Source organism: Centrocercus urophasianus, unplaced genomic scaffold (assembly GCF_019232065.1).
Source record: "Centrocercus urophasianus isolate 14NV4802_14NV808 unplaced genomic scaffold, USGS_Curo_1.0 seq_10, whole genome shotgun sequence".
In the NCBI taxonomy this organism is placed as follows: Eukaryota; Metazoa; Chordata; class Aves; order Galliformes; family Phasianidae; genus Centrocercus; species Centrocercus urophasianus.
The window spans coordinates 63,140,464-63,165,622 of record NW_024884142.1 but is presented as its reverse complement, the minus strand read 5'-3'; the positions used below and the strand labels follow the sequence as shown (position 1 = coordinate 63,165,622).

The 25,159-nt window shown below is 38.1% G+C and overlaps 3 protein-coding genes across 5 annotated transcripts in view; 2 read left to right on the top strand and 1 right to left on the bottom strand.

Moving 5' to 3' along the window:
* Positions 1-571: 571 nt before the first annotated feature.
* On the bottom strand, positions 572-17,534 carry ERMARD (ER membrane associated RNA degradation). The gene is made up of 18 exons (XM_042817381.1): positions 17,454-17,534; positions 15,803-15,971; positions 14,568-14,707; positions 13,964-14,065; positions 12,970-13,059; positions 11,635-11,732; positions 10,899-11,035; positions 9,664-9,778; positions 9,118-9,220; positions 8,637-8,666; positions 7,866-7,934; positions 6,852-7,022; positions 5,986-6,069; positions 5,098-5,177; positions 4,161-4,292; positions 2,751-2,960; positions 1,840-1,953; positions 572-1,080 (listed from the first exon to the last, which is right to left on the bottom strand). Exons 2-18 carry the CDS (start codon positions 15,969-15,971, stop codon positions 921-923), a joined length of 2,004 nt encoding a protein of 667 aa, XP_042673315.1. The 5' UTR covers positions 17,454-17,534; the 3' UTR covers positions 572-920.
* On the top strand, positions 17,526-24,031 carry DYNLT2 (dynein light chain Tctex-type 2). 3 transcript variants are annotated; one of them, XM_042817402.1, is made up of 5 exons: positions 17,626-17,709; positions 19,271-19,324; positions 21,144-21,302; positions 22,090-22,248; positions 23,591-24,031. In XM_042817402.1, exons 3-5 carry the CDS (start codon positions 21,144-21,146, stop codon positions 23,699-23,701), a joined length of 429 nt encoding a protein of 142 aa, XP_042673336.1. In that variant the 5' UTR covers positions 17,626-17,709; positions 19,271-19,324; the 3' UTR covers positions 23,702-24,031. The 3 variants fall into 3 exon arrangements, with proteins under 3 accessions (XP_042673327.1, XP_042673336.1, XP_042673344.1); XM_042817410.1 differs by lacking the exon at positions 17,626-17,709 and adding an exon at positions 18,448-18,785; XM_042817393.1 differs by lacking the exon at positions 19,271-19,324 and having other exon boundaries at positions 17,526-17,709.
* WDR27 (WD repeat domain 27) overlaps positions 23,712-25,159 on the top strand; it is an 83,155-nt gene continuing 81,707 nt past the window's right edge. The window contains exons 1-2 of the mRNA XM_042816856.1: positions 23,712-23,738; positions 24,510-25,126. Coding sequence (XP_042672790.1) covers positions 23,712-23,738; positions 24,510-25,126 — 644 coding nt within the window. The remainder of the gene's footprint in view (positions 23,739-24,509; positions 25,127-25,159) is intronic.

The following is a 25,159-nucleotide window of genomic DNA, read 5'->3' as shown; positions in this document are numbered from 1 at the left end:
ATTTTCTCCTTAGGAGAATGTCAAGAAACACTGCAAAGAATCTTACTGAAATGTGATTTGAATCTCTAATCCTTTGCATATCCAAACGATCTCTGGATATTATCCTCTGGTCTTACACTCCATAGTAGAAAGAAATAGAGACAGGAGGTCTCCTATGAATCTGTTCTTAAATTGATGCATTTCTTTGAAATTCTATTCTTTGAGGATTAGAAAGGGGCAAGAACAGATTTTGGAAAAAAAACAAAAACCTAAAGAATCTTGTGTCCAACAAGAGGACAATTTTTTGTACCACAATAAATGTGTGCCTATGAGTATGTATGTTAGTATTCATATTTAACCTATATGAAATTAATTCATTAACTGGATTTGTATTAGGAACAAGTAGATGCTATTAAACAAAATAAACATTGTGCATGATCTGAGTCTGTTTTGAGCTAATAGAAACAATCACACTATCAAGGAATACTACTTAATGCTAAATATTGTGCTATTCATTGTGTCTTAACATGTTGATCACAATATTTGGTACCATTTCTAATGTATTTCAGCAACATAAAAAAATCTTCTGGCATTTACAAATTTTCAGAGTATTTATTCATATTCTTAGATACTTACAGTGTAATAAAAAACTTTTTTTTTTTTTTTTTAAAACCAATCTACGAAATACATTATATACTTGAAGTAGAACATGCACCATCCTGACCTGGTTCACATTCAATCTTTTTCAGTGAATTTGATGAACAGCCCATTCCTCAGAAGCCGGATCTTAACTCTGCTGTCAACAGCCTTATAATAGAAATAATGACTTTCGCATCCAAAATTTTACAATGATGAAGTTTGCTTTTAAATCTTAGACTTGACAAGCATGAGGACTCCAAAGCATTTAAGATATAACAACGTCCAAATAACATTAAAAGTATTTACGTAGCTGACTGTATCAATGTCAGCTTTCCATCACTGAATTTCCTTATTTTTAACAAAGCCTTATTTGTGAGCTGTATGGTTTCATCCCACTTGTTTTTCTCAGGGCTTGTGTATGTCACCAAGTTCTCAGCATACTGCAAGAGTGACTTCAAAAACCTATAAGAAACAAAAAGAGAAGTAAAGCTCATTAAAAGGACATTAAAGGAGAAAAGGACCTCAATGCCTGACTTGAAGTTGCTACTTTCTCCAAAATTCCAAATTTCCCTCAGGATGACCAACACATTAAAGTTCATTCTACTTTTGGAAAATAACCACTCCTTCATTCCAACAGCAAGAAGTAATGATTTTCAGAACTGCAATTAAATACTGACATAGAAAGAATGCAATGATATAATGTGTAATACAATTTTCCACATACTGTTTTCTTTCCTTTCTCAGTCAAATGTTTCACAATGCAACTTGTTGTTAACTGACACACAAGGAGTAAAATCACTTAAATATTAAATACAGCTTTTATGCATTAACATTTTTTGGGTGTGAGATCATTTTCTGTTTATGCTAAGGAGAAGTCTAATCAGTAAAAAATGTGAATAATTGGACCATACATTTTCAAAGTTATTTTAGTCCTTAGCTAACATTGTATGAGATAGAACTGATGAGTATAATTACAGAAAGAATGATAATGCACTAATGCTTAATGATAATGCTGTTTCTTTTCTCCTTTTTCTTTTTTTTACTTTTTTTGTCTCCATAGGATGTATATTACAGATCAAATCTATTCATTTGGTTATGAAGAATGTACGAAACTTCCTATTTCTACCTTATATACTTACTTATATTCATATATATACTTATATTCACCTTATATACTTACTTATATTCATATATATACTTATATTCACCTTATATACTTACTTTAGATACTGATGATAATCAGAAGGATTCTTCTTACAGACCAAGTGGACATTAACAAGTTCCAGAGTAATCAACACTAAGATGAGCCGTAACACCGGAGATAAAAACTTAATGCTAGAAGAGACAAAAGTAAAATAAATGAATTAAAATAAACCCAAATTAACGGGGTCATTAATTATAATACCTAAATTATACATAAATTATAAACAATACAGTAAATTGTGAAATCTCAAAACAGGAAAAAATGCCAACAAATTTAACTAAGACTTCAGAGGAAAACTCACCAGCACCTCTTAACCCAAGATAATAAAATGGAGATCAACTGAGTTGCAAATATTCATTGTCCATTTAAGCTACCTTTTTTAAATAACGTGGTTTAATATTTTGAGGAAAATAATCAAGTAAAAAAATTATTTTCCAGTTTTTTTGAAGTAAATTCATAAATCCTTTAAAAACACTTGTGAATGGGAACAAAATTAATGTAATCCTAAAAAAATCTCTCCAAATCTATCTAAAAGATACTGATTCAGGTATAATGATAAAAAGCAGCAGAACTGGAGAAGGTTGAGTCCTGAAACCAGTTTTACATTCTGTACTCAGGTATAACTCAAATGTCATTTTTTATGCTTAAGCAGGAAAATTGAGAAATTAAAAACATAGTCTTAAGCGACACTTTAATTTTAAAGCTTAAGGAAAGTAGTGTAGTAATGATAAAACCATCCACTGAACTGTTCTCCAAATTGAGATTTTCTGCTATTTCACTGGGTTGACACTTAACTCTGAAATGATCCATGAAACACACGAACACTGTGAATTTAAAACTTGTATGACAACACACTGAAAACTAGCAACAGCAGCATGCAACTTTCTCATAAACGCAGCCACAAAGCAGAGAGAAAACATCAGCCAACCTGTTCAACATTCGTAGATAGTTATGCCTCTGGCGAGAGCGTAGAGTCTTTTCTGTCCACTGTTGGTATCTCAACTTAATGCTGGCAATAACTTGTTCAGACACTTGATGGCACTGTGTGCATATTTTACGGAGTACCACTAACACTTCCAGAACAGGTTTTGGAGAATAGAGTGTGCTAATGTGCCTAGCACAAAGTTCTAGCAACAGTCTTCAAAATAGAAAGTAACTGTTAGTTTCAACCTTTTGCCAGCTGGATTTAACATGAGATATATTTCATATCAGCTTTAGTTTGATATTTGTTTGATTGTAGCTAATGTTTTAAATTAAAAAAAACCTTAAAAACTGATTACTCTGACAGAAGAAGTATGGATCTCTGTAGAAGCAGTGACAGTGTTTTCTATCACTTTACATAACATAATTTAAAACCTACTGGTGATGAATATGTTTCCCATTTCAAACTACAGAAATACAACCACAATAAACAAAAATGCTTAGCCAAAATGATACATCAAGCACACCAAATCAGAGCACTGTGGTTTAGGCCTCCCACAGTATTTCAATTCACAATGAATTAGCATCCACCAGAATAAAACCTAATCAGACAAATAGTATTAGTTAATAGCCACAGCAGCGTACGGTCTTCCGGGCAGAACAAGTAGCAGATTTAACATCTCTTAAAACACTGGCGGTGAGGCCAATGTTTTAATCAACTGCACACTGGATAATAAGTTGTTAAAGCAACAAAATACCTTTCTTCTGTCATTTTCTAATCTGCAAACACAATGTGTCACACAGCACTTTAAGCACTCTGCTCTTACAGAAGCGTTTCTTAATCTCCCTCATGCCAAAATTATCTGAGACAGCAAAACATTGATGACTAAAAGCGATAAAAGCAGAAAAATCTTAAAACCATGTAACAATTTACTAATCAGGTTTCTTTTTAATAAATGAGAACAAATGCAGACTGATGGGCAGTACGTAGAAAGCATACAGCTCTTATAAACTGAGCGGTAGTAAATAGAAGGCATGCAATTTATATGAATAAAGCAATGTGTACCACCCTCTTTGCACTATCCTGCCCACATCTCTTACGTTTGATTAGGTGTTTCGTTCCAACATGTCAGTTGATTCACAAGTTTCTTAAGATTGCCACCAGAGTATCAAGAAAAAGACAAGTTGTTTTGATCATCCACACTCCACATCGATTATATCTGGAACCTCTAAAATGTACCTCTAAATGTACCTCTGAATGTACCTCTAAAATCTGACCATAAGTGTAACAAGGAATTTTCTATTTCAGAATTTTGCTACTGAAGATGGAGAAATGAATAACTTTGGTTTGAGTGTTCTTGAGTGGTGATCTGCATGGACAAGCTGACAGCAGAAACCAAGAAAAGATCAAACTTACCTCTCTGTTGCAACAGTACTCATTGGGTCATCTGAATTATAGAAGTTACAGGGCGAATACTGCTGCTGCAACTGAGAGAGAATTTCAGCCACCTTTAAAACTATCATACTAGCTTCAGTATTTCCTTCCAACCTCAAAAAATAAAACAAAGAAGTACAATTTGAGATGACAACAGTATGCAGTACTTATTTCCTAGGTTGCACAGATCAAAATGCAGATATTTTGGACAGCAGTGTATCTGATATCCACTCTCACTTTCTGCTATTTTAGTTTTCCCTCCATCTTACGACTTTCTTTCTTCAATTAAAAACAGTCTTTTCTGTTCTGTCTTCTTAATCACTTTATTTTTTCACTTATTCATTAAAATCCTGAAGCATACTAGGTATATGCCTGACACATCGTATTTTCATCTCTTAGCTCTACATCAGCGCAATTTCTCCCAGAGATAATAATAAAACTGACTTTTTCATTTTTAAATCACAAAAGAATGTTGTACTCTTTCATCTATCTAATATCTCATTTAAAATCTGCCATTGATTCAGCTACTACTTTCTTGTTCCAGAACAAGCAATTATTTTCTGTTTTATATCTAGTGACCCATCTTTTTGTTTTTGTTGTGATGGGCTCAACATCTAACGTAATTTCTTAAGAGCTCCTTCAATATCTCTTCACAAATAGAACAGCTACTCAGTTTTGTGTTGGTTTCAAAGGGCTCCAACATTCTCTTCCAGATAGCAGTGTTTGCAGTTTTTCCAGTATCTTTTGGCTACAGATGCATACAACACAGATTAACTTAAAAAGAAAATGAAGGAGTCTTCCCACAACCCCTTTGGTGTCTAAAATCTTACTAGTAAGGAATCTGATGAGACTTTTAATCTCAAACTCTGTTGTTCATATGTTTTTGAGAAGTATCTTTTCTAAAACAGCAAACACATACCCTTTAAGTGTTTGAATTTGTTCCTCAGTCACTGTTGGTAATTCATGCCACAAGTGAATGCTCTTCATACATTCTAGCACCTAAAAATCATGAATGTGTTATGAAAAAACTTTATGCAAAGTACAGCCTTAGACAAACAGGAGAGCATACAGTACAATACATTTCATTTTTCTTAGCAGCAATTTTAGCAAAAAAAAAAAAAAACACAAAAAAACAGACAGAAACACACGGTAAATTAGTTGTTTAGTAGTTATAATTTGTAAGCCAGCACAAATTATTAAAATTATTAAGGTTTATGTTAGGGCAAAAATCCTTCCATGCTAAAATATCACCTGAAGAAACCAATTTACTACTCTTTCTTCCCTTCCTTTGATATTAAAAAAAAAAAAGCCTTTGTAAGATATAATTCAAAAGCTGTCTAAAATGAGTATTGTTTACTGCAAACCCAAATCAATTAAGAACATCTTCAAGCAGTTCATGAACTAATTGGCTGAGAAATACTGTGGCACTAAAAAGCAACTTTTTCTACACCAAGAAAACTTTAAGTAATTGGCTTTCATATAACAAAAATGTTACTTGTGGTAGCCCAATCCAAGATTTATACAGTACTTAATCCTTGTCAGGGACAAGAAGATTAAGAAATCCATAAAGCAGCAACCGTTCTGGTAAAAATAAAGCTATACAGTGATTTGAGCAGGAACAGTACATGCTGTATGTCCAGCCATGTGCTTAGTTACTTCTCAAAGCCTGAAAACTCATTAGGAAAAAAAAAGAGTTATGTAAAATTCTAACTTTTTAGGACCACCAAAGTTTGAAGACAGCAACTAAGACTATTTTTAAAGATTCACAATTTTAAGGACTAAAATGCTTTCAGTTGCAAGGACTTACCTGTTTCTTAAGTCTGGAAATTGGATGAAATCGAGAGCGGTAGCAACTTGCACAGTTCATCAGTGGCTTTATGATCAAGTGCTCCTGATTACAAAATACAAGTTTCTTTAAACTGTCCCAATTGTGAGCAGACCTAGACTTATGCTTATCTGTATTCAAGCCACCTACAGTACTGAAGTCAAAGACTTCCAAATTTCTGAGAGACTAATGCAGCAATCATCAGTTTAAAGCTTAATTTCTCTGACATTTTTCATGTACAAAAGCTGGCAGTAGCTGAGAGATAACTAATTATGTACTCTCTCAATGCAGCAGCATGAAAATCATCTTTAGAAAATGAAAGAGCTCTAACTAATAAATAGAAGATTTATCTCAAAGGTTGCTTTACCAGATTGAAAGTAATGGCAAATATGAACAGGAAATTTGGGGGAGTAAATACAATAGTAGTTAACATTACAAAACATGTACTGCTAGACAAAAAGTGTACGCACTAAGGAGAGTTAACAAATCACATCTCCATTTCTAAACTACTTCCATTACTTATAGCATGTCAGAGAGAAAGAGATTCTCAAACATTACATATCTCTCTAGGTAAGCTACGGTTGTTCTATATAAAATGGACTAACTACCTGAAGAAGGATTGATTAAGCAAACAGATCAAGATACAGTAAGAAAGGATAAACATTTGGAAAACTTTCTGCACTTATTTCACTGCAATCCTAGAAAACATGCTTGCACAGATTTTCACTTAGAGGAATATTTCATTTCAGTGGAAAGCTGCTGTCAAGAAAGATGTAGTCATAAGACACTATAAATCGCATCTGTCATCCAACTGCTGACTCTTCTGAAAGCATAATATTGAATCCTACCTTAAAAGCAACCATGTCTTCATCCGAGAACCTGCAGAGTAATGTAATTGCAAACGCCACCAACTGATTGGCTATTTCTCTGGGAAATGCTTTTAGATTGATCTCTCCATGGCTTAAATGGTCTCTTACGCGTGGACCCTCCTGGTGGTTCAAGAAGTCCCAAAGAAATTCCTGTGGAGATATACACCAATAGAGGTAAGCATACAGAGTATCTTCTAAAAGGTAAAAATGCATTTGTATCCATAAGAAAAGGTCCCTTTAGGCATAGAAAACAATGCAACTATGCTCATAAAAAAATAAAAGGGCAGTTAGTCCACTGTGTTAGCTTCTCAGGAAACTTGAAACTGACATACAAACTATTCCATGAACGGTAACAACAGATTTTCTCTGATTTTATGCTGCAAGTCCTCCACCACCTTGCTGCCTCTGACGCCCAGTGCAATGAACTTATATCTTTCTTACAGCCTCAAGAGACCTCTAAATTCAATACCTCTATTTTTCATGTTCACAGTCTTGGGTGGCAATATGTAGGGTGTGCTCTGGCAAGCTTGCAGCTATACTGTTGTATGATCTGGCTACCTAGTACAGGATATGCCCCAGAAGAAACTGAAAAACAGTTCAGCTTTCCTCATATGAAGCATCTGTTTTTCTTCTACTCTCTTCAGCTAATCTTCAGAAATTACCACAGACAACTCATAGACCTGAACATTTCAGACAGAAAGACATTTAGATTCTAACCAAATGTAACATGTCAGGTACTACTTTGTATCCTTCACAATGAAACAGCAACAAGTTTCTGATACTATGCTTCTGGAGACAAATGACAAAATGACAAAATGACAAAAAAAACAAATGACAAAAAAATACACAATCATAAATACGCTGCTAAATTTAGGAAAACAAAAGCCAAACCAACCAACCAAAAAAAACAAACAAAAAAAAAAAAAAAAAAAAAACCCAAATAAATGAAAAACACAAAATAACAACAACAAAAAGAATGTTCAAAACACTTGCCATAGCAGGTTCTTCAAGAACTGAAGGAAGCTGATTGATTTCTTCACTGTCCAAATGCTTTGTTAGCATCTAGGAAAAGTCATTTGAAGAGAAAGCTTTTATTGAAAGTAAAAAAAATCAAAGGAAAAACACTTCAGTAATGAGATTTTCTAATATTAAGTAATTATTTCAGAGCTGCTTCAGAGTCAAGGTGCCTATTTGTTACTGACAGACTAAGAAAATTCAATAATAGCCGTAGAACTTCTGCTTGCAAAGTTTATTTGTATTTATTTTGAATAACTAAGTCTACCAGAAATAACTGTTTCTTTAAGATGAAGAAATATAAAATAAAAACATATAAATAAAATAAAAAAACTTAAAAGAATTTGCCCAGAGAAGTTGTGGATGCCCTGTTCCTGGAGGTGTTCAAGGCCAGGTTGGATGGGGCCCTGGGCAGCCTGGATAGTATTACATATGGAGGTTGGTGGCCCTGCCTGCAAAAGGGAAGTTGGAACTTGATGATCCTCAAGGTCCCTTCCAACCCAAGCCATTCTATGATTCTGTGAAATTAAGTTCTGTTCATTATAACCTGTATGATTTTGTTATGTCCTGAAGGATTCCAAATTTAAAGTATATTTACTGCCCATTCTTTTCTACTTGGAAAAATTTAGAAACAGTGCCTTATCCAACTCAATTAGTAAGTATGTTCTGATCTCTACTAATGAGAAACATGTAAAAGTTTAAATGCTGACACTGCTATGAATTTAAAAAATAAAATAAAATCAGAAATACCTCATCAAAAGTGGTGTAGAAAGCAGAAGACTGCAATAGAAAACATTATTTGATTATTAATAGAAAACAATTATATAGACATGTGAGTGAATAAATATAAGTTCAGAATACATGAGATACCAGAGGTGCATGAATAGCAAATAAACCCTTAAAAAATAAAAAAGAGCGTATTCAATTTTTTTACTTTTTTTTTTTTTTTCTCCAAATAAATGGAATGTGATCAACTTTCCTCCCTCAAATACCATTCTAGAACACTAACCTTGAAGTACTTTTTCAGACCACTTTTACTGGCAGGCATCTTTTTTCCTTATTTTTTAGTTAAAAAGAAAAAAAATAATCATTAAAATACTACAAAAATGTAAGTTACGCTCTCCTAATTCTCAGATTTTGAGAGAGGAAAAGCTAAATTTAGACACTGTGCTACCATAATAAATACTCTGCAAATATTGCTAGCACTAACTGATTTTAGACAGAAATTTACCTCAGCTGTTAGCAATCTATTAGGACAGTTATTAGTTGTAGTGAAGAGCAATCTAAGTCCAGCTTCCAGCTGAGGAAGTAAGAGAATCACACAGTCAGCATACCTGAAAAAATAACAGAGAAACAATTTCTTCTCCCTCACTTATAAATACAATCCAAATGAAATCTGAGATCCAGGTCAAAGAACCCAGAGCAAAATTTCTTGTTAATGATAGCATATGAAAATTAAATGACTTTATGCACCCTACAAAAGCTGACCACCTAATTCAAATCAGCTCAGGGATGACACTAACTTACAAAAACATGAATGGACAAGGAAGACGAAAAATACTTATTAAAACAAACAAACAACCCAAGCACTCTAATACATGAAGAGCTGTTCCCATTCGCTTTGTAAAGCACTTCTCCTCAGCTACATCTTCTGCAGATTCAACAAAAACTGGAATCTACAAATGCTGCTGGCTAATTTTCTATAAATCATGAATGTCTTCAAATAAAAATGTAGAAGAAGATGAAAAATAGGAGGAAGAAAAATATCAATGATTACCTACTTTGCTTGAAAGCTGTTAAAGCAGCCATCCAAAATGGTAACATTGTTCTTAGCACAAAGTTAGACACTTGCAGTAGCTCTTCCGCTACACAAAGTGTTTCATGATTAAGATCTGCAAGTTAGTAAAATAGCATTGATAAATTACATACAATCTATGGTTTTCTAATTCTTAATATTTCATTGCAAAGATTACTTCAGCATAAGCTATTCAATTCATTTCCAATGCAACTGTAATGGTGATAGATTTAAGATCAGAAATTGAGTTTGTAAGATTGCATTTCTATTAATAATGTAAAACGACACAGTAAGCACAGTTAAAAAGTCATGGGTGCTTTTTCCTGAGACTACTTAGTAATTGCTCCAGTTTCTGTTCAGCTGTTCTCCACCAGCTTCAAATACTTCTGAAAAGTATAGTCTACATTAATAGAATCAGTGTGACATTGTTCCTATGTTATCAGATTTTCTGTACTGACACTTAAGCTGGATAGGAGCCAGCAGTGTGCTCTCGCAGCCTGGAAGGCCAACTATGTTCTGGGCTGCATCACAAGAGAGGTGGCCAGCAGGGAAAGGGAGGTGATAGCCCTCTTCTACTGTGCCCTTGTGATGTTCCATCTGGAGTACTGTGTCCAAGCCTGGGGCCTCCCTCCAGTAGGGGAAGGATGCAGAGATGTTGGAAATTTTCAACTGTTGATATACAGAACTTTTCCTGAGGTAAGTATCAGGATACTGAAGATATGTAACCATACTCTCTTTCACCACAACCTTTGCTGCAAGATGCAAAGTACTTCTGACGAGACCCTTGCTGCTAGAATCCACTGATTCTGGAAAGAATTAAAGATTTTTGAAAAAACAAAAACAAGCAAACAAAAAAAAACAAAAACAAAAACCAAAACTAGCTGACTATTAAAGGAAGTGAGTTCTCATCATCAAAACATTGAAACATAGAGCTGAAGTCTTTCCTAAGCTGCACTATTAACACATTTCAGCATGCTACATCTATTTTAGAATTCCGTATTTTTTGTTTTGTTAATCAGTACAACAGTCTATATATTAAAAAGTTGTCTACGGTGTCTACAAGCACAACTGATTCACCTAAACACACTATTATATATGTATCTTACCTAAAAGATTCAGTCATCTAACTGGAAAACACATTACTTTCAATAGCACTTCTAGACAATGAAACAATAAAGAACATAGTAATAAGTAATGACTAAAGGTTTAATACTTGCCTGGAAATGCATCAAGATCCTCTAATCTAATGAAGGTCACATAAGGTCGATGTACTAAAACATATTTAGTTTTCAGAAGATATGTCTGCAACAACTGACCCAATCCTGCAGTTAAAAAAAGCAGCATAGCACAATATCTAGGGAGAATATTAAAACATATTAGAAAAGCTAATACAACAAAATCTTTTACAAATAATCCACATTTCTGGGTCAGGGACAAAGGTTTCTTTTGCTCTTTCAAACAAGATTCAGTCCGTATTTCACCCATCCCTTTTGGGTAAAGGAGCTAAATGATTAATTGCATTTTACAAGCATGACAAAACAATGTGGAGTTAGAAGAAAAAACAACAACAACAACAAAAAAAAAAAACCACCAGTGCATTCTCCTTGGCTGCTGCTGCTCCTCTTCCTTTCCTATTCTTCTGCCTTTTGTTTTGATTTATTCCTGACTGCCCAGACCTTAAATTTTTTCATTTTTCCTGACAGAAAAAACACACTGTTTCTAAAGCTGATTGGTTTCATAATGGCTGAAGTACTCTATGGAAATGTAGTTCCAAAAGAAGTGGTAGCAGCAGCAGGACAAAATAGAGAAAACTGTAAGGATTCTGCCAAAAGCCTTAGAGAATGCTTTTTTTTTATTATTATTTTTGTAAGAGTTAGCAAGTTTTATTAATCAATTCTCAAGCACTGTTAGCCTGACTGGATGAGAAAATGAGATTTTTTTTTAACAACTTACTTTGCAGGAATTTCTTGTGGGGATGCAAACCCATGCCACAAAACATTACGAAGATTCAGACCATATGGTGATCCAATGAATATCCTGAGTACATCCATCTAATTAATAAACAAAGTGATTACTACATGAAGAAATTTATAATTTATTACTTTATGTCTTGCCCTGACAGGAAATTCAATAAATTATTGAGAAACTATAATGTCTACTGTCAAGACAACTGGTCACAGCTTGTCATAGTAACTGCAACTCATTATTTGGAATTCCAAGTACTCTCTGAAAGGAAATCTTAACTTACTCATACATGCTATAGAATACAATACAAAAAGAACAAAACTGCTAAACATGTCAAACAGTTAAGACAGGGAAACAAATTAATTCAAGTTGAGCTTTTACTTATCATACTATAAATCCACAATAATTTAGTCTGAATTAACACAAAAAAAAAGAATCTGCATTCAAAGTTGTATTCCCAGTATTCCATTGGGAAAAAGGAAACTTTTTAATAGTAAGAATTAATCTACTCCACATGGAACTACAGCTCAAGGCATAATCCTTACAAAACTACTAGATTGGCTAACACTACACATCCAATACTTTGTCCTTAAAAAAAAATAAAATTGTATTTATAGAACAGTATAAAAGGGACCATCTCCTCTGCTTACACAAGAAGGTAAGTGTCTTCAGAAATTTTTATTATTATTTGCAAATGGCAATGGACAAACCAGTTTCCTCTATTCACATAAATTGCATTGTGGTCAATATTATAAAGTGTTTTACTACAGTGGTGATGAAAGGGAAATTATCTTACAAGTAACTGCCACTGCAAGACATATGCTCTCAAGTTGTGCAACTCAAAAAGAGGCAGACACCATTGTGGCTTGCTTACCCCCTTGCCAGATATGGGACGTTTTAAGTATGTGGTTTTTTCACATAGAAAAGCAATTTAAAAAAATTATGGGCTACCCTTTAAAATTATTTCAATTTACAGAATCACAGAATCACCAAGGTTGGAAAAGATCTTCAAGATCATCCAGTCCAACCATCCACCTATCACCAATAGTTCTCACTAAACCATGTCCCTCAACACAACATCCAAACGTTCCTTGAACACCTCCAGGGTCGGTGACTCCACCACCTCCCTGGGCAGCTCATTCCAGTGCATACAATTATAATATTCACTATTCACATATATGTAATGGAAGTCTTCCCAACGTATTACAGAATTTGAAACTTTTCCTTAGCACAGGCAAAGACTAAAACTGGAAGCCAGGCAAAAAAAAAAAAAAATAAAAATCAGCTCAATATTTGTTATTTATTTGAGAACTGTGCACTTACTACAACTTGTCCAAAAACAACTGCAAGCTGCTCAGAAGCAAGCAAATCTCTTAGAAGGAAGGGACAATCTTTACCAATCAGTAAATGTACCTATTGAAAAAAAAATAAGTAGAAGTGATTATAACATAAATAATTCAATATATTTCTTTGTATTTCAAGCATAGACCTTGACTAATTTCACCCAATAAGTGCTTTCATTGTTGTAAAATAAATAATCAAACATAACCCACCAACTGAAAAGTCTTTCAATTCTAAAGTTTCACTACAAATTAAAATCTATGGCCTGCATCAGAGAAGAGTGTATATCCTATTTGATGTTCCCATGGTTATGATATTCACAGTACCTACAGGCACATTCTTCTCTCTCCACTGCTCCAAGAAAAAAAAAAAATTAAAATTGAAAAAAGTAAGAAAGCAAGCACAACACCATGTAATTAAGGGAATTTTTAATTACTTCAAAAATTCATCATCCCTTCAGACTTGGAAAAAACTGTATTTCTAGATGTGAACCTTTTGTCTTCTGCCCTTTCCTCATAGAGACTCAACAACCATTTACTCTATCTCATGTATGGGCAACATACTCTGACAAGAAAGCAAGATGGGGAGAGGTAGGAAGGAGGTGATCTCCCCAAGAACAAAAAAACAATAGATGTTCCCTTCTCCCTAGCCTGCGTGCCAACCTTAGCAGTGGTGGCACCTTTGTGATTATGGAGTGAAAAACGGAATCGATCCAGTTGAAAAATAACAATGAGAGTGTGAAAAAAAGGAGAAAAGGAACTGAGACCAGTTAATCAATCCAGCTTCCTACTAGGTCTTCAAACATTTGTGCTCACATAACACACAATGCTATCACTGAAGGTGTGGCCAGGTGTGTGAAGGTGTACCACACACCATCACACTACAGGATAATCTCCCTTTTGTGCAATTAAATCTAAGAACTTATGCTCATCTTATAAAACCAAACCTGCAATTGAATCTTCATAGTGGCACTTACATCACCCAAAGCTCTCTCCAAGCACGATGTTAGTTTCATTAACCCAAGAGCAACTTCTGTAGATTGGGCGTATTGTAGAACATCAAACACTTCAAGAAATAACTGTGTGATTTGGGAAGGGGGGTTGGAGAGAAGAAGAGTGTTGAATTACATATTCAGAAGGAGAAATCAAAATCACACAAAAAATATGATCTAAATATTCATATGTGATAGTCACTATGCAAATACAGAAATAAAACCACGCCAAGGTGATCAAACTGTGGATGATTGAAGGGTTACTGTCCACACCTCCTGTATTTTCAGTCGAAACTTATTTAGTACAACACATCTAAAAAAAACTATCCGTGACTTTGCATAATAATACTTGATATTAAGCACAGACCACTAGGTCTTACAGAAAAAGAAGATACTACTATCTTTGGTTAGAACAAACCCTATATGTATATATAAATATATATATCTAATTACTGAGTCAGGAAAATTAGAAGTGACTATATAAGAGAAGGACAATTAGAAACACATTTTGGATTGTTGATCTCTTTTGTGTGTACTTCCAACAAGAGGTCATGTGCCAAAATACAACTGTCAACAGATATTTCCATACCTCTGTGTAGTTTGTCCACTGGAACCATAATGCATACTGAACTACAAATTTGTCCTTGGTGAGAGATTTGAAGTGCAAATTAACAGATTCACATACAGGTCCAAGCGATCGTATGCTTTTGATATAATCCACACTTTGGTCTTGAATTGAAAAATGGGATGTGGTTAGAACCAAACTTTCTGAAGGTTCTATATTTTAGAAGTCATAACAAGTAAAGCATCCAACAGTCTATATATACATTTAGCTCAAACATTTTTATCTCTGTTAGTTCAGCACAAGCAGTAAACTACAATTTACTGTCCAAAAGAACAGACAAATGAACTACAGAAAAGTGCGTTGTAAAACCAGATTCAAATGCCTTCTCCAAAACAAAACTTAACATAAGAAAACACAGAATTGAAGTTCTATTTATGTCCTAATATAACACATCTAATTATGCTCAATTTTTATTGAAAGTGGAAGAATCCACTAGTAAAAGAGCGCAGCAATTCCACGTAACCAAGCTGGAAGCTACTGCAGGCTTTGAGGTCTTAATCAAGCAGCACCACTTACACCCTTTAAAGAATGCAGATTGATGTGGTACACTACAGAGCGGTATAACTGCTTCTCTTGGGTGGCAATCTTCTCCTGACTCATGGAAAAATATTGCCCAGGGCAGAAATATCTACCATTTTCACCATTTCAGCAAATTAGCAAAAGCTTGCAGTTTGGCAAATGAACAATCAGTTCATCAGAATAGAAACATTTTGTTCTGCTTAAAAAAGCATAATTATAAACTGTTCTACATACAGAAGGGAGAACAAATAATACTTCTGTACAAGTGAAAGATGAAGAAAAGGAAACAAAAACAACAGTAGCCCTACTGATGACTCCCAGGTGTTTTAAATTTACTGCAAAAGGCATACAAAGAACATAGAAGAAAACAAGTATGAGCCATGAGAGTGGCAAACTCCTTACGTACAAGCAAAAGGAGATGGGAAACAAGAATGGGGAAACAAAAATTGAACTATCTATGTAGCACAGATTACATGGATCTTAGGAGTCATCTATAACCAAATACTAGAAATGGATAAAACATTTAAAGCTCCCTGTAAATACTAAATGTACATATTCCAGCAGAAAAGCTAACGTTATACCAAAATAAAATATTACAACTAAGTTCTGAGTACTGTGAACTATAATGAGATTCTACATCAGCTGTAAACATCTTTTCATCGTATCAGAATAATACCAACCTGATTCAAGATAATGCACGTGCTCTGTAATAGATTGCCAACATACTTCTCCATTTTCAGACACAATATTATTAATATCATAGACGTCTTTTTTTTCAAAGCCAAGTTTGCAAATCACATAATGCACAGGTGGAGAAAGACAAGTTGTGACTGAGTCTGATGATGCCATCTGAAAAAGGAAGGACAAAATCGCTTTTATTTGAATAATTTCAGTTTGGTATTGTATGGGAACTGCTGAATCGTGGCCTGAACCTGTGATTGATCACCTGAGGTGAGCAATGACTCAGCCGAGGAGCACCGGAGGAGCGCTGCCGGAAGGTGGAGCCTGGCTTCATCTCTCCTAGACCCATTTAAGAGCTGACTACCAGTGGAGAAGGATCTCTTCTGGAGATCCACTCCTTGCAAGTTTCATAAGTGAGCCCAAAATACAGGTACCCATCTTATCTTTTCTGCTTTGGTGTAATAACTGTGTAGCAAGCTCTCTGGTACATCTCCTAACTATAACATCTATACATTCATTGATTGTATATTTCAGATGCATTCTACCTACCAAACTAATCACAAGGAAGAAATTCTTTAGTCAGAGAGTTGTGAGGCACTGGTACAGGCTGCCCAGAGGCTGTGCATGCCCCATCCCTGGAGGTGTTTAAGGTCAGGTTGGATGGAATTGTGGGCAGCCTTAGCTGGCTGGGGTAGCACTGCCCATGGCAGTGGGTTGGAACTGAGCGGGTGCTGGTGTCCCTCTGACTCAAACTATTTTGTATATAAGGGGTGCTCTGAAACAGTACCTCCTATTTCGTTGGCTCATAACGTCAAAAGTGGATGTTGGTGGTATGGCAGTCTAGGTTGAACCTTCCCACCAATATTCTGCTATGTTTTGTTGCTGCGTGACAGAAGGCAGCAGAGGAGTAGTCTGACCAAATAGCATCTGACATGGAAGTGCATATGAAGAAAGGGAGTGGAACTGAATTCCTCTATGCAAAAAAACAAAAAACAAAAAACAAAAAAAAAAAAAAAAAAAAAAAAAATTGCACTCACTGACATTCATCAATGCTTGCTGTTCATTTATAGAGACCAAACAGTGGATATGGGGCAGTGGGTGGTGCGTTTCAGCAGTAGTGACTGCAACAAGAAAGCCAAGCCACATCCTGGACAGCCATGCACATCTGTCACACCACAAAATGAAACATCTCAATCAGCTCATCCATGCTAACTGGCTACTGGCAGTGACTATATTGAAAAATTGTGCTTTGAAGCTGCAAATGTGTTCTATCAAGCAATGTTACTGCACCCTTTGTCTCTGCTGTAGCTTTCCTAACATAAATAAGAAACAAATAGGAGGGATTACTTTCAGAGCAATCTATGCAGACAGACTGAAGATCACGGCCTGTATGTGAGCTCTGCACACCCCCCGCTGCAATCAGGTGCCATCTGCTGTACCCAGCCTGCTATTAACCTAAGATGGCCGCGAAACACCGTTCGACAAACGCTTAATTGGGTCCTTCGCTCCGGATTTCACCGCCAGAGCACCACGCGAACCGCAGCAAACTCCGCTGCGCAGAGCACAAGCGACGAGGCCTCGGGGAACCCCGCAGCGCCCGAGAGCGGTGCGCTCGCACACCCGCACCGCGGCGGCCGTCACGGCCATTACCTCCGCTGCTGCCGGGCCCTCCCGCTCAACGTCACGGCGCGCTGCCGGAGCGCAGCGTCACGCCGGCCGCACGCGAGCGTGGCCGCTGCTCCCGGCGTTGGGAGCAGGGCGGAGGTGCACCCTCCGGCCGACCCCTCCTTGGGGAAAGCGGCGCTGCCAGCCGGCAACCATGGAGGATTCCTCCAACGTGTCGAAGTTGTCCGCCACCGCACACAGGCCAGGAAGGCGGCGAACGAGCGTGTGGGATAGAAACATCGTGAGCGGCCGGGCCGGGAGGACGGGTGTGAGGGAGGCGTGGCGGTCATCGCGGCCGCGCCCCGCGAGGGGCGGTGATGGCCGCCGGCAGTTCTGTGTGTGAGGGACGAGCGTGCCCTGTGCTTGGAGAAATACTCCGTTTGTGTAACTTTAAAGCAACTCTTGTTAAAGCTGCCCTAACAACAAGCAGTATTTCGTTCAGATGAGCCGGCAGTGTGTGCCCCTGTGACCCAGAAGGCCAATGGGATCCTGGGGTGCATCATAAACAGAGTGGCTGGCAGGTCAAGGGAGGTGATTCTCCCCCTCTGCTCTGCCTTGGTGAGGACACGTGGAGTACTGTGTGCAGTTCTGGGCTCCCCGGTTCAAGAAAGACAGGGAGCTGCTGCAGAGAATCCAGCAGAGGGTCACAAGGATGATAAGGGGTCCGGAGCATCTCCCTTATGAGGAAAAGCTGAGTAACCAGGGTCTGTGCAGCCTGGGGAAAAGAAGACTAAGGGGATTTTATCAATGTTTATAAAAATCTGAAGAGCAAGAGCCATGCGGTTGGGGCCGAACTCTTTTTGGTGGTGCCCAGCAACAGAACAAGCAACCTGGGCATACACTAAAACAGGAAGTTCCATATGAATATGAGAAAAAAATTTACTTTGAGGGTGACAGAGCACTGGAACAGACTAGAGGTTGTGGAATCTCTTCTAGAGATATTCAACACCCACCTGGATGCTTTCCTGTGCAACTACTGTCCAGAACCTGCTTTAGCATAGGGTTGAAATAGATGATCTCCAGAGGTGCCTTCCATCCCCTATAACTCAGTGTAATCCTCTATAATTTTGTGAAATGCCAAAATCTTTGTTTTCTAATCATATTGATACTCATATGTCCAAAATTAAGCTTCTCCCAGAGTCCAGGAATACAAAACAGGCTTTAGTACAGGCTTTAGTAGTTTCAATGCAAAATCAGTTTGTGTGGCTCTGATAGATTCTTCCAATGAAGGCATAGATACTGCGTAGAAATGTAATCACAACACAACATTGTGCTACATTTTGGAACACCATGCTAGTGCACATGAAGAAGCAAATGGTAAAATTCAGTGTTTGTATTGTGAAATACAGTAGTAGGTTTGCTTGTTAGCCCTTTGGATGTCTTAGTTACTGAATTAATGAAGTTAACAACTGTGGAGAAACTGTTAGATCACATCTTGAACTGGTGATGGAGCACCTGGTGAAGGGGTGTGGTTGGCCTAGGGAGCATAGGCAAATTGACCAGAAAAGGTGGATCCATGGTGGAGATATGAGATACCCTTGGCTCATGTAAGAGCCAGACACTGGAAGGAGGGCATCTTTTGGACCTAGGCTGCTTCTTGTGAGGGAGTGCTGCTGTAGCCAGAAAGCTCCTTCACCTGTTGGGTGAATTCTTTCTGTAAATAACTGTTGGCTTACCTATGAATGCCTTAACTAGTATTGCCAAGAACCTGTCAAAAACAATTTCAATTCTTCATGAGCAGAACAGCACTGTATAGAGATGATGTTGATGATATCGCCTCATTGGTAAATGGTTTCTTGCAGGAAAGGAAACGTCTGTGGAAGTTTCTGTTATTACTGCTAGCTGTTAAACTTTAGGTAATAGCACTATTTGAAGTCATACACTGTAGACATGTTTTCTTTTATCTACAATTATAGAGGCTGAAGATTTTTGTGAATCGTGTTCAAATGTGTTATCAATGAATTGCTTTTTAGATTGTGACTGCTTTCACAGGTTCAGTTCCTTTGAAATGGTTTGGGATGCTCATGAACTGGCTCAGATAGCAATTTCTTAATATATGTATATATTAATATATATATATTTGTGTGTGAATATATATATTGTATGTGTGGTGTGTGCGTATGTATACATTATATATATATAAATTCTCTTTTAAGAAGACCTGCAATGAGCAGGTAAAGGCTAACTCTTCAGAGTTTTGAGTTTCAGATTAGGAGAGTCCACAACCTGAGTGGAACTTGTCTACTTACATCTTAGTGCAGTATCAGAACTATTTAGAGCTCAAATTGTTGACATTAATCTTTTTTTCTAGAAATATTAAATACTTTCCTGGATATTTTCCTGTTCAGCATACTGTAGGGAACCTGCTTTGTCAGGGGAGTTGGATGTTGTGACCCCCCTCCGAGATCCCTTTTAACGCCTACAATTCTGTGATGTGGTAACAACACTTGCAGGCAGTTTGCATAAGGGCTGCCAGTATCCTAAATAGCTCTTAGCAGAATTAATCTAATGTTAAGGAAACAGGAGATATAGGCGTAGGTAATGTCTTTCATGTTAACGTGGCTAATGTTTAAGTGACATCATAGAAACTATTTTGCTTCCCTTATTTTCAGACTCCTCTGGCTGAAATACTTGTGAGCCTCTGAGTAATGTGTCTTCTCAAGAAAATTGTACTAGATTTTTGTGTTACCTATGTTTGTTCTATTTGTTCAGTTCCTTTTAGTGTAAGCCCTTCACTGTGGTTTTATACCCTCTTCGTGCTCTCTCCTTAAAGGTAGCTGGTAACTTTCTCTGGTTTAAATTCTCTCTGTAGTCAGGAAGTAGAGCAAGGGACTGAGGAACTGGGGATACTGGAAAGTGGATACAAGGTAGCTGGTGTGGATGACTGCTGACTGTGGCTTTTGTTGCAATCTCACTGGTTCTGTGCGCTTTTGTCATCTTACTGTTCAATGGTTGTAGTTTAAGCCAACCATGGAGACAGCAGGTGGTGACACCAGTATGTACCATTAGACCTGCAGCTTGTATTTGCGGAAGGCCAACTTTTGTTTTTGTATTGAAGAGAATTATGTTACAGAATCTGGGTGAGGAGAAGATCTGAATCTTCAGAGTTCTGAGGACTCACAAAAAGAATTGCTATCCCGCTTTTAAGTTCCAATCAAAATGACAAAGCTTGCACATTGAAGTACATTTTGAATTAGCAGATGAAGACGTTAACTCATAAAACATTTGCTTAATAGGACAAGTAAAATTTCCTAGTAAACAAACCAAATGTGTATTTTAGGTTTTGTGTACAATGTTTGAATGAGAATCTTGAAAGTCTTGAGCAGGGGTTTGTGGAATTTTCCTCTAAACCCAAAGTGGATTTTGGGTACTAGTATGGCATGTTGTTTTTTTTTTTGTTTGTTTGTTTGTTTTTTAAGCTGAGATTAAGTACAAACTTAATTTTAGTTTGTGTAAAAGAAATGAAAATTGAGCAGAAGGAAAGTACTATTCTACTTTTCAGTGAAGGTAGTGGTCTCAAAACAGCCTGAAAAAAAGCTATGAGTTTTCCGTGACACACTCCTAGACTGTTTTGTTGTTGTTGTTCCCTCTTATGCACTCCCATAAGGTATTTTCTAGAAGCCATTAAACACTAGATCATTGATATGTAATGCAGTTTTTTCTTATTTTGCACAGATGAAAGGAAAGAAGAAGCTATCAAATTATGAAGGCTTAGCCCCTATGAAAGAAGAGTGTTTCGGTGCAAAAATTAAATATCTTAATACGTACAGACTGGAACCATATAATAAATTTCAGGATCAGTTAGTAAGAGACAAAGCTCAAGCAATATTAACGGTATAGTATTTTTTTATGAACTGTCTTTTTTTTTTTTTTTTTTCCAGTAGTAGTTTGTGACTATATGAGCAGAACATTGGAAGTTGCTTAAATAAATGCATAGGTCTTAGCAGGCATTGTTTTGGCGCACATGTAGTATGAATGTGCTCTGTTCTGCAAGGTGCAGAAGGCTTTCTGCGAGGTAGTCACAAAGCATATGCTGTTAACATGGAGCTGAAGCTCTTTGCACTCCTTCCCACTTCTTAACTGGAGTGAGCTACAGCGCAGTTCAAAGTAGCCTGATCTCCAAAACACCCAGATAACCATCTTGTGGAACTATGCTTCAACTATTTCTAGTACTATCACATGAATTGCGTAAAATATTTGGTGTCCTCAACAGTCTGACCAATGTGTACAAAAGATAAGCAGGAAAAAGTGGGAGCAGTTTGTTAAAATGTAGCTGTTAGTGATACCTTGAAAAGCTACAACCAACTCCTGTAATTCTGAAGACCTGCCTTCAACTGGTATTTGCAGCGCTCTCTTCCAGTGAGGTGTCCCCGAATTTTGGAGATAAATAATACATCCCTGTTCACTGAATGGAGATAGGTTGGACATATTTAATTCTTTACTTTCAAAAAATAGACGAAACATTTTTTGAGTGAAAGTAGTGCAGCATTTCCTGTTTGTGAGCATCATTTCTACTTTACGGTTTGTTTTACTAGTTTCTTTTAAAGAAAATGCCTGTAAAAATTTCTTGCAAAGGACTCCCAGGATGAGAACTAAGATCTTTCAACATTGTTTTTGATAGAGTAAACTTCAACAAGCCAAATATGATGCAGATTCTAGTCCATCCTTGTGTGCTTCACTCTCAGAAGAAATATTAAAGGCTACAAAGGAAATGGGCTTTGACCGTTATAAGTACGTGGTAACAGTGCTAATTGTGGAAAAGGCAGGTCAAGCAATAAATGTGAGCAAACAAATTATTTATAATATCTTTTGAGAATTGAAAACAACCTTTAGAACTGTATGTTATCTCCTTGGCGTTATTCTATATTCAACAAAGTAATGAGAAGTGGGCTTGCAGCATTCAGGTTCCATACTTGTATATGGGGTTGGATTTCTTTAAACTTAATTTCTTTTCTTCTTCTTTTACTGAGGTCAGTAACAGTGGTAAAGCAGCCCATGCGTCTCTGTCAACCAGATGTTTCCACTCTGCCCTATGCCAGTATAACTGTGTGAAGGCAGTGAATATTTCTCTTTTCCAGCGAACGTTGATTTCCAGTTGGGTCACTGTATGCAAGTGCAAAATGCAGTGCAGTTGCTGTAGCATGGGGTGATGTGGAAAGGAACAGGTGCCAACAAAAGGAAGGGAAACTGTTTTAACTGCAGCTGCTGCCAAATGGATGCTGGTGGGACCACAACTTGACAAGAGTGATCTGAACTTAGTACACCCAAAGCAAAAGCATTTCAGACTGCAGTTTTCATGTGTAAATTTGCAGTGCTGTAAGCTTACTTTGGCATTCTGTGCTCTTTTTGGTCTCTTCCTGAATGCTGAAGAGCACTTGTAGTTATGAGTGTTGAGCATCACCTCTTAATACCTTGTGTCTTTCTAAGGTGAAATCATGCCTTGTTTCTAATGTACATTCTGAATCAATATTTGAAAGGATGCTGTCTTTGATCTGTGAAAGGCCTTTCTCTACCCACGTTCCCAGTGCTGTGTCACAGTATGCTGCTTCTAAATCTGTGCTGTGTGGGTGTGGAGCTGTAGGATGTGATGGTTTACTCAAATGCTCCAAACTTTTTTTTTTTTTTTCCATGAAGAATATGCTTATTTCAGCAATCAATTTTCACAGTTTAGATTTGAAATGAATTCTACAAAAAAAAAAAAAAAAAAAAAAAAAAAAAAGTCAAGAGCTCAGAATAGCTGCAAGTATACAAGTATACTTGAGTAAGCTGCTGCTAGAGGTGGAGGGGAACAGCTACTTCTTAGCTCAGTTTGTTGCCAGCACTGGTGTCTCTTGGCGTTATGGTCCAGCATGCTAAAGTGCTGTCAAGTGAACATGACAGAGAACTGAGGTTTTGGTGTAGAAATGTTTGGGTCTGTTGTGGTGGGGTGTTTAATGAGAAGGAAGAATGTGCATTTTAGTATCAAATAGCACTTGTTTGTTTTCGCTATCATTGTGCAGTTCTATTCGTAGCTCTCATAATGCAATTATATCAGCACTTGTGAGATGCTGTGTGTTCTTCCAAAATATAAAAGTAGTGTTATGAGTAACTTCAATCATAGCTTTGTCTTTTCTTTCCTTTAGGTCGCCAGTAGATGGGTCTGGGATGTTCAAAGAGACACCTGGATTTCGGCTAAATACGAAACTGCAACATTTATTGCACTGGCTTTGATAACAGCTTGTTATTATGAGTGACACTCCCAAGATGACGCACCTGCTTCTGTGCAGCACAGTACTTGGTATATTTGAAAATTTTCGGAACATCCACTTACCAACAGCATCAGTCCAAAGTCTAGCACAAAAATAACAAACCTGATGTGATAGTTGAGAAAATTTTGACCACTTTGCTTTGTAAAAATAACTTCTGAAATGTGTAAGGTTGAGTACATATGGGCTTCGTCTGTTGTAGCACTCTGCTGTGAAAGTCGGAGCAACTGGTGGAAAGTCGAACTTGAGTAAATTCTGAATGCTGCTTGTCTGTTGTGTGCATTGAGTTGTTAATGAATACTTAGAATAAATTGTAGGTAATGGTTCTCTTGAGTGTGTGCTTTTTTGAAAGAGAAGGCAGTGCTGTTGGCTGTTTTTGTTTTTTTGTAGCTTTATGATAAAATGCCAATTTAGGTAGAAATGTTAAGGGGGAAGCCATCTTTTGCATGCTTGATTTGTGTGAATTTCCATGTATGCTCCTGGAAGGGACTGAGTTTGGTTATTAACATCCTTGAGTATTAGTCTTTTGCTAAGTACTACTTACTTTTGCTAAGCAGGGCTGAGGCAGGTGGGTAAATGCTGAATTCAGCAAGCAGCTTCTCGGGCCCAGGGCAAGAGGACACGTGCTTAGCAGCATGGCTATTGATAACGGGCAATAGGCAAGCACAGTGAGAGCTAATAAGGCAGACCTGTGAGGCCCCCAGAGAGACCTGCTTTTAGAACTGGGGAACGCGGGATGGGAGCGCTGACACCATTTCTATTGTTATGAGCTCCACGTAAATGTTTGAGGCTGTAGGTTTTACCCCTGAACGTGCCGGGGCTGTGCGTACCGGCCGTGCGGAGCGGTGCCCGGGCCGAAGGCTCAGGCAGGAGCGGCTTCGTCGCCGGCCGTGCGGCAGCTTCCCCGCCCGCCGCGGCGGCCCGAGGCGGGGGATTGCGGTCCCCGCGTGGGAGTGGCTTCTCGCTTTGTTCTCCGGTGCGGTGCGGGCGGGGCTGCGTGCGGGCCGAAGTGCAGCGCGGACGGGGGCTCTCCTGCCAGGTACGGCTGCGGGAGCGGCTCCGGGCGCGGCCGGAGGGGGTGCAGGCTGACGGCGGCGCGTTCGCTCCTTCCGCGCAGCGGCGGGGCCGGCTTCAAGCGCCCTCCTCGGGGGGGAGAGCGCTCGCACCGGCTTCCTGCGAGTGCTCCCCCCCGCCCCCCGTACACCCCTCCTGCGCTGGTGGATGGTTCACAAACGTAGCTCGTCCCCGGCTGACGTGCCGGAGACGGAGCAGCCCAGCCCTGCCGGGGCCAGCTCCCGCGCCGGACGGCGGCGGCGGCGCTCGGCGCCCACCACGCCCGGGGGATGCTGCCCCTGCGCGCCGCGCTGCTGCCAAAGCGCTGCCGAGGCGGATCGGCCCCGCGCTCACGGCTGGGCCGCGCGGCCGCCCGAGCGGCGGCGGCTGCGG

Excerpts from the sequence above, each read along its gene's own strand:
- ERMARD (XM_042817381.1), bottom strand. The coding sequence starts at position 15,971 with ATGGCATCATCAGACTCAGTCACAACTTGTCTTTCTCCACCTGTGCAT. Across the intron at positions 7,023-7,865 it reads TTCTTGAAGAACCTGCTATG|GAATTTCTTTGGGACTTCTT; the intron begins GCAAGTGTTTTG and ends ATATCTCCACAG. Across the intron at positions 4,293-5,097 it reads CAAATTCAAACACTTAAAGG|GTTGGAAGGAAATACTGAAG; the intron begins GTATGTGTTTGC and ends TTATTTTTTGAG.
- DYNLT2 (XM_042817393.1), top strand. The coding sequence starts at position 17,623 with ATGGAGGATTCCTCCAACGTGTCGAAGTTGTCCGCCACCGCACACAGG. Across the intron at positions 21,303-22,089 it reads AAGCTCAAGCAATATTAACG|AGTAAACTTCAACAAGCCAA; the intron begins GTATAGTATTTT and ends TGTTTTTGATAG. Across the intron at positions 22,249-23,590 it reads AGGCAGGTCAAGCAATAAAT|GTCGCCAGTAGATGGGTCTG; the intron begins GTGAGCAAACAA and ends TCTTTCCTTTAG.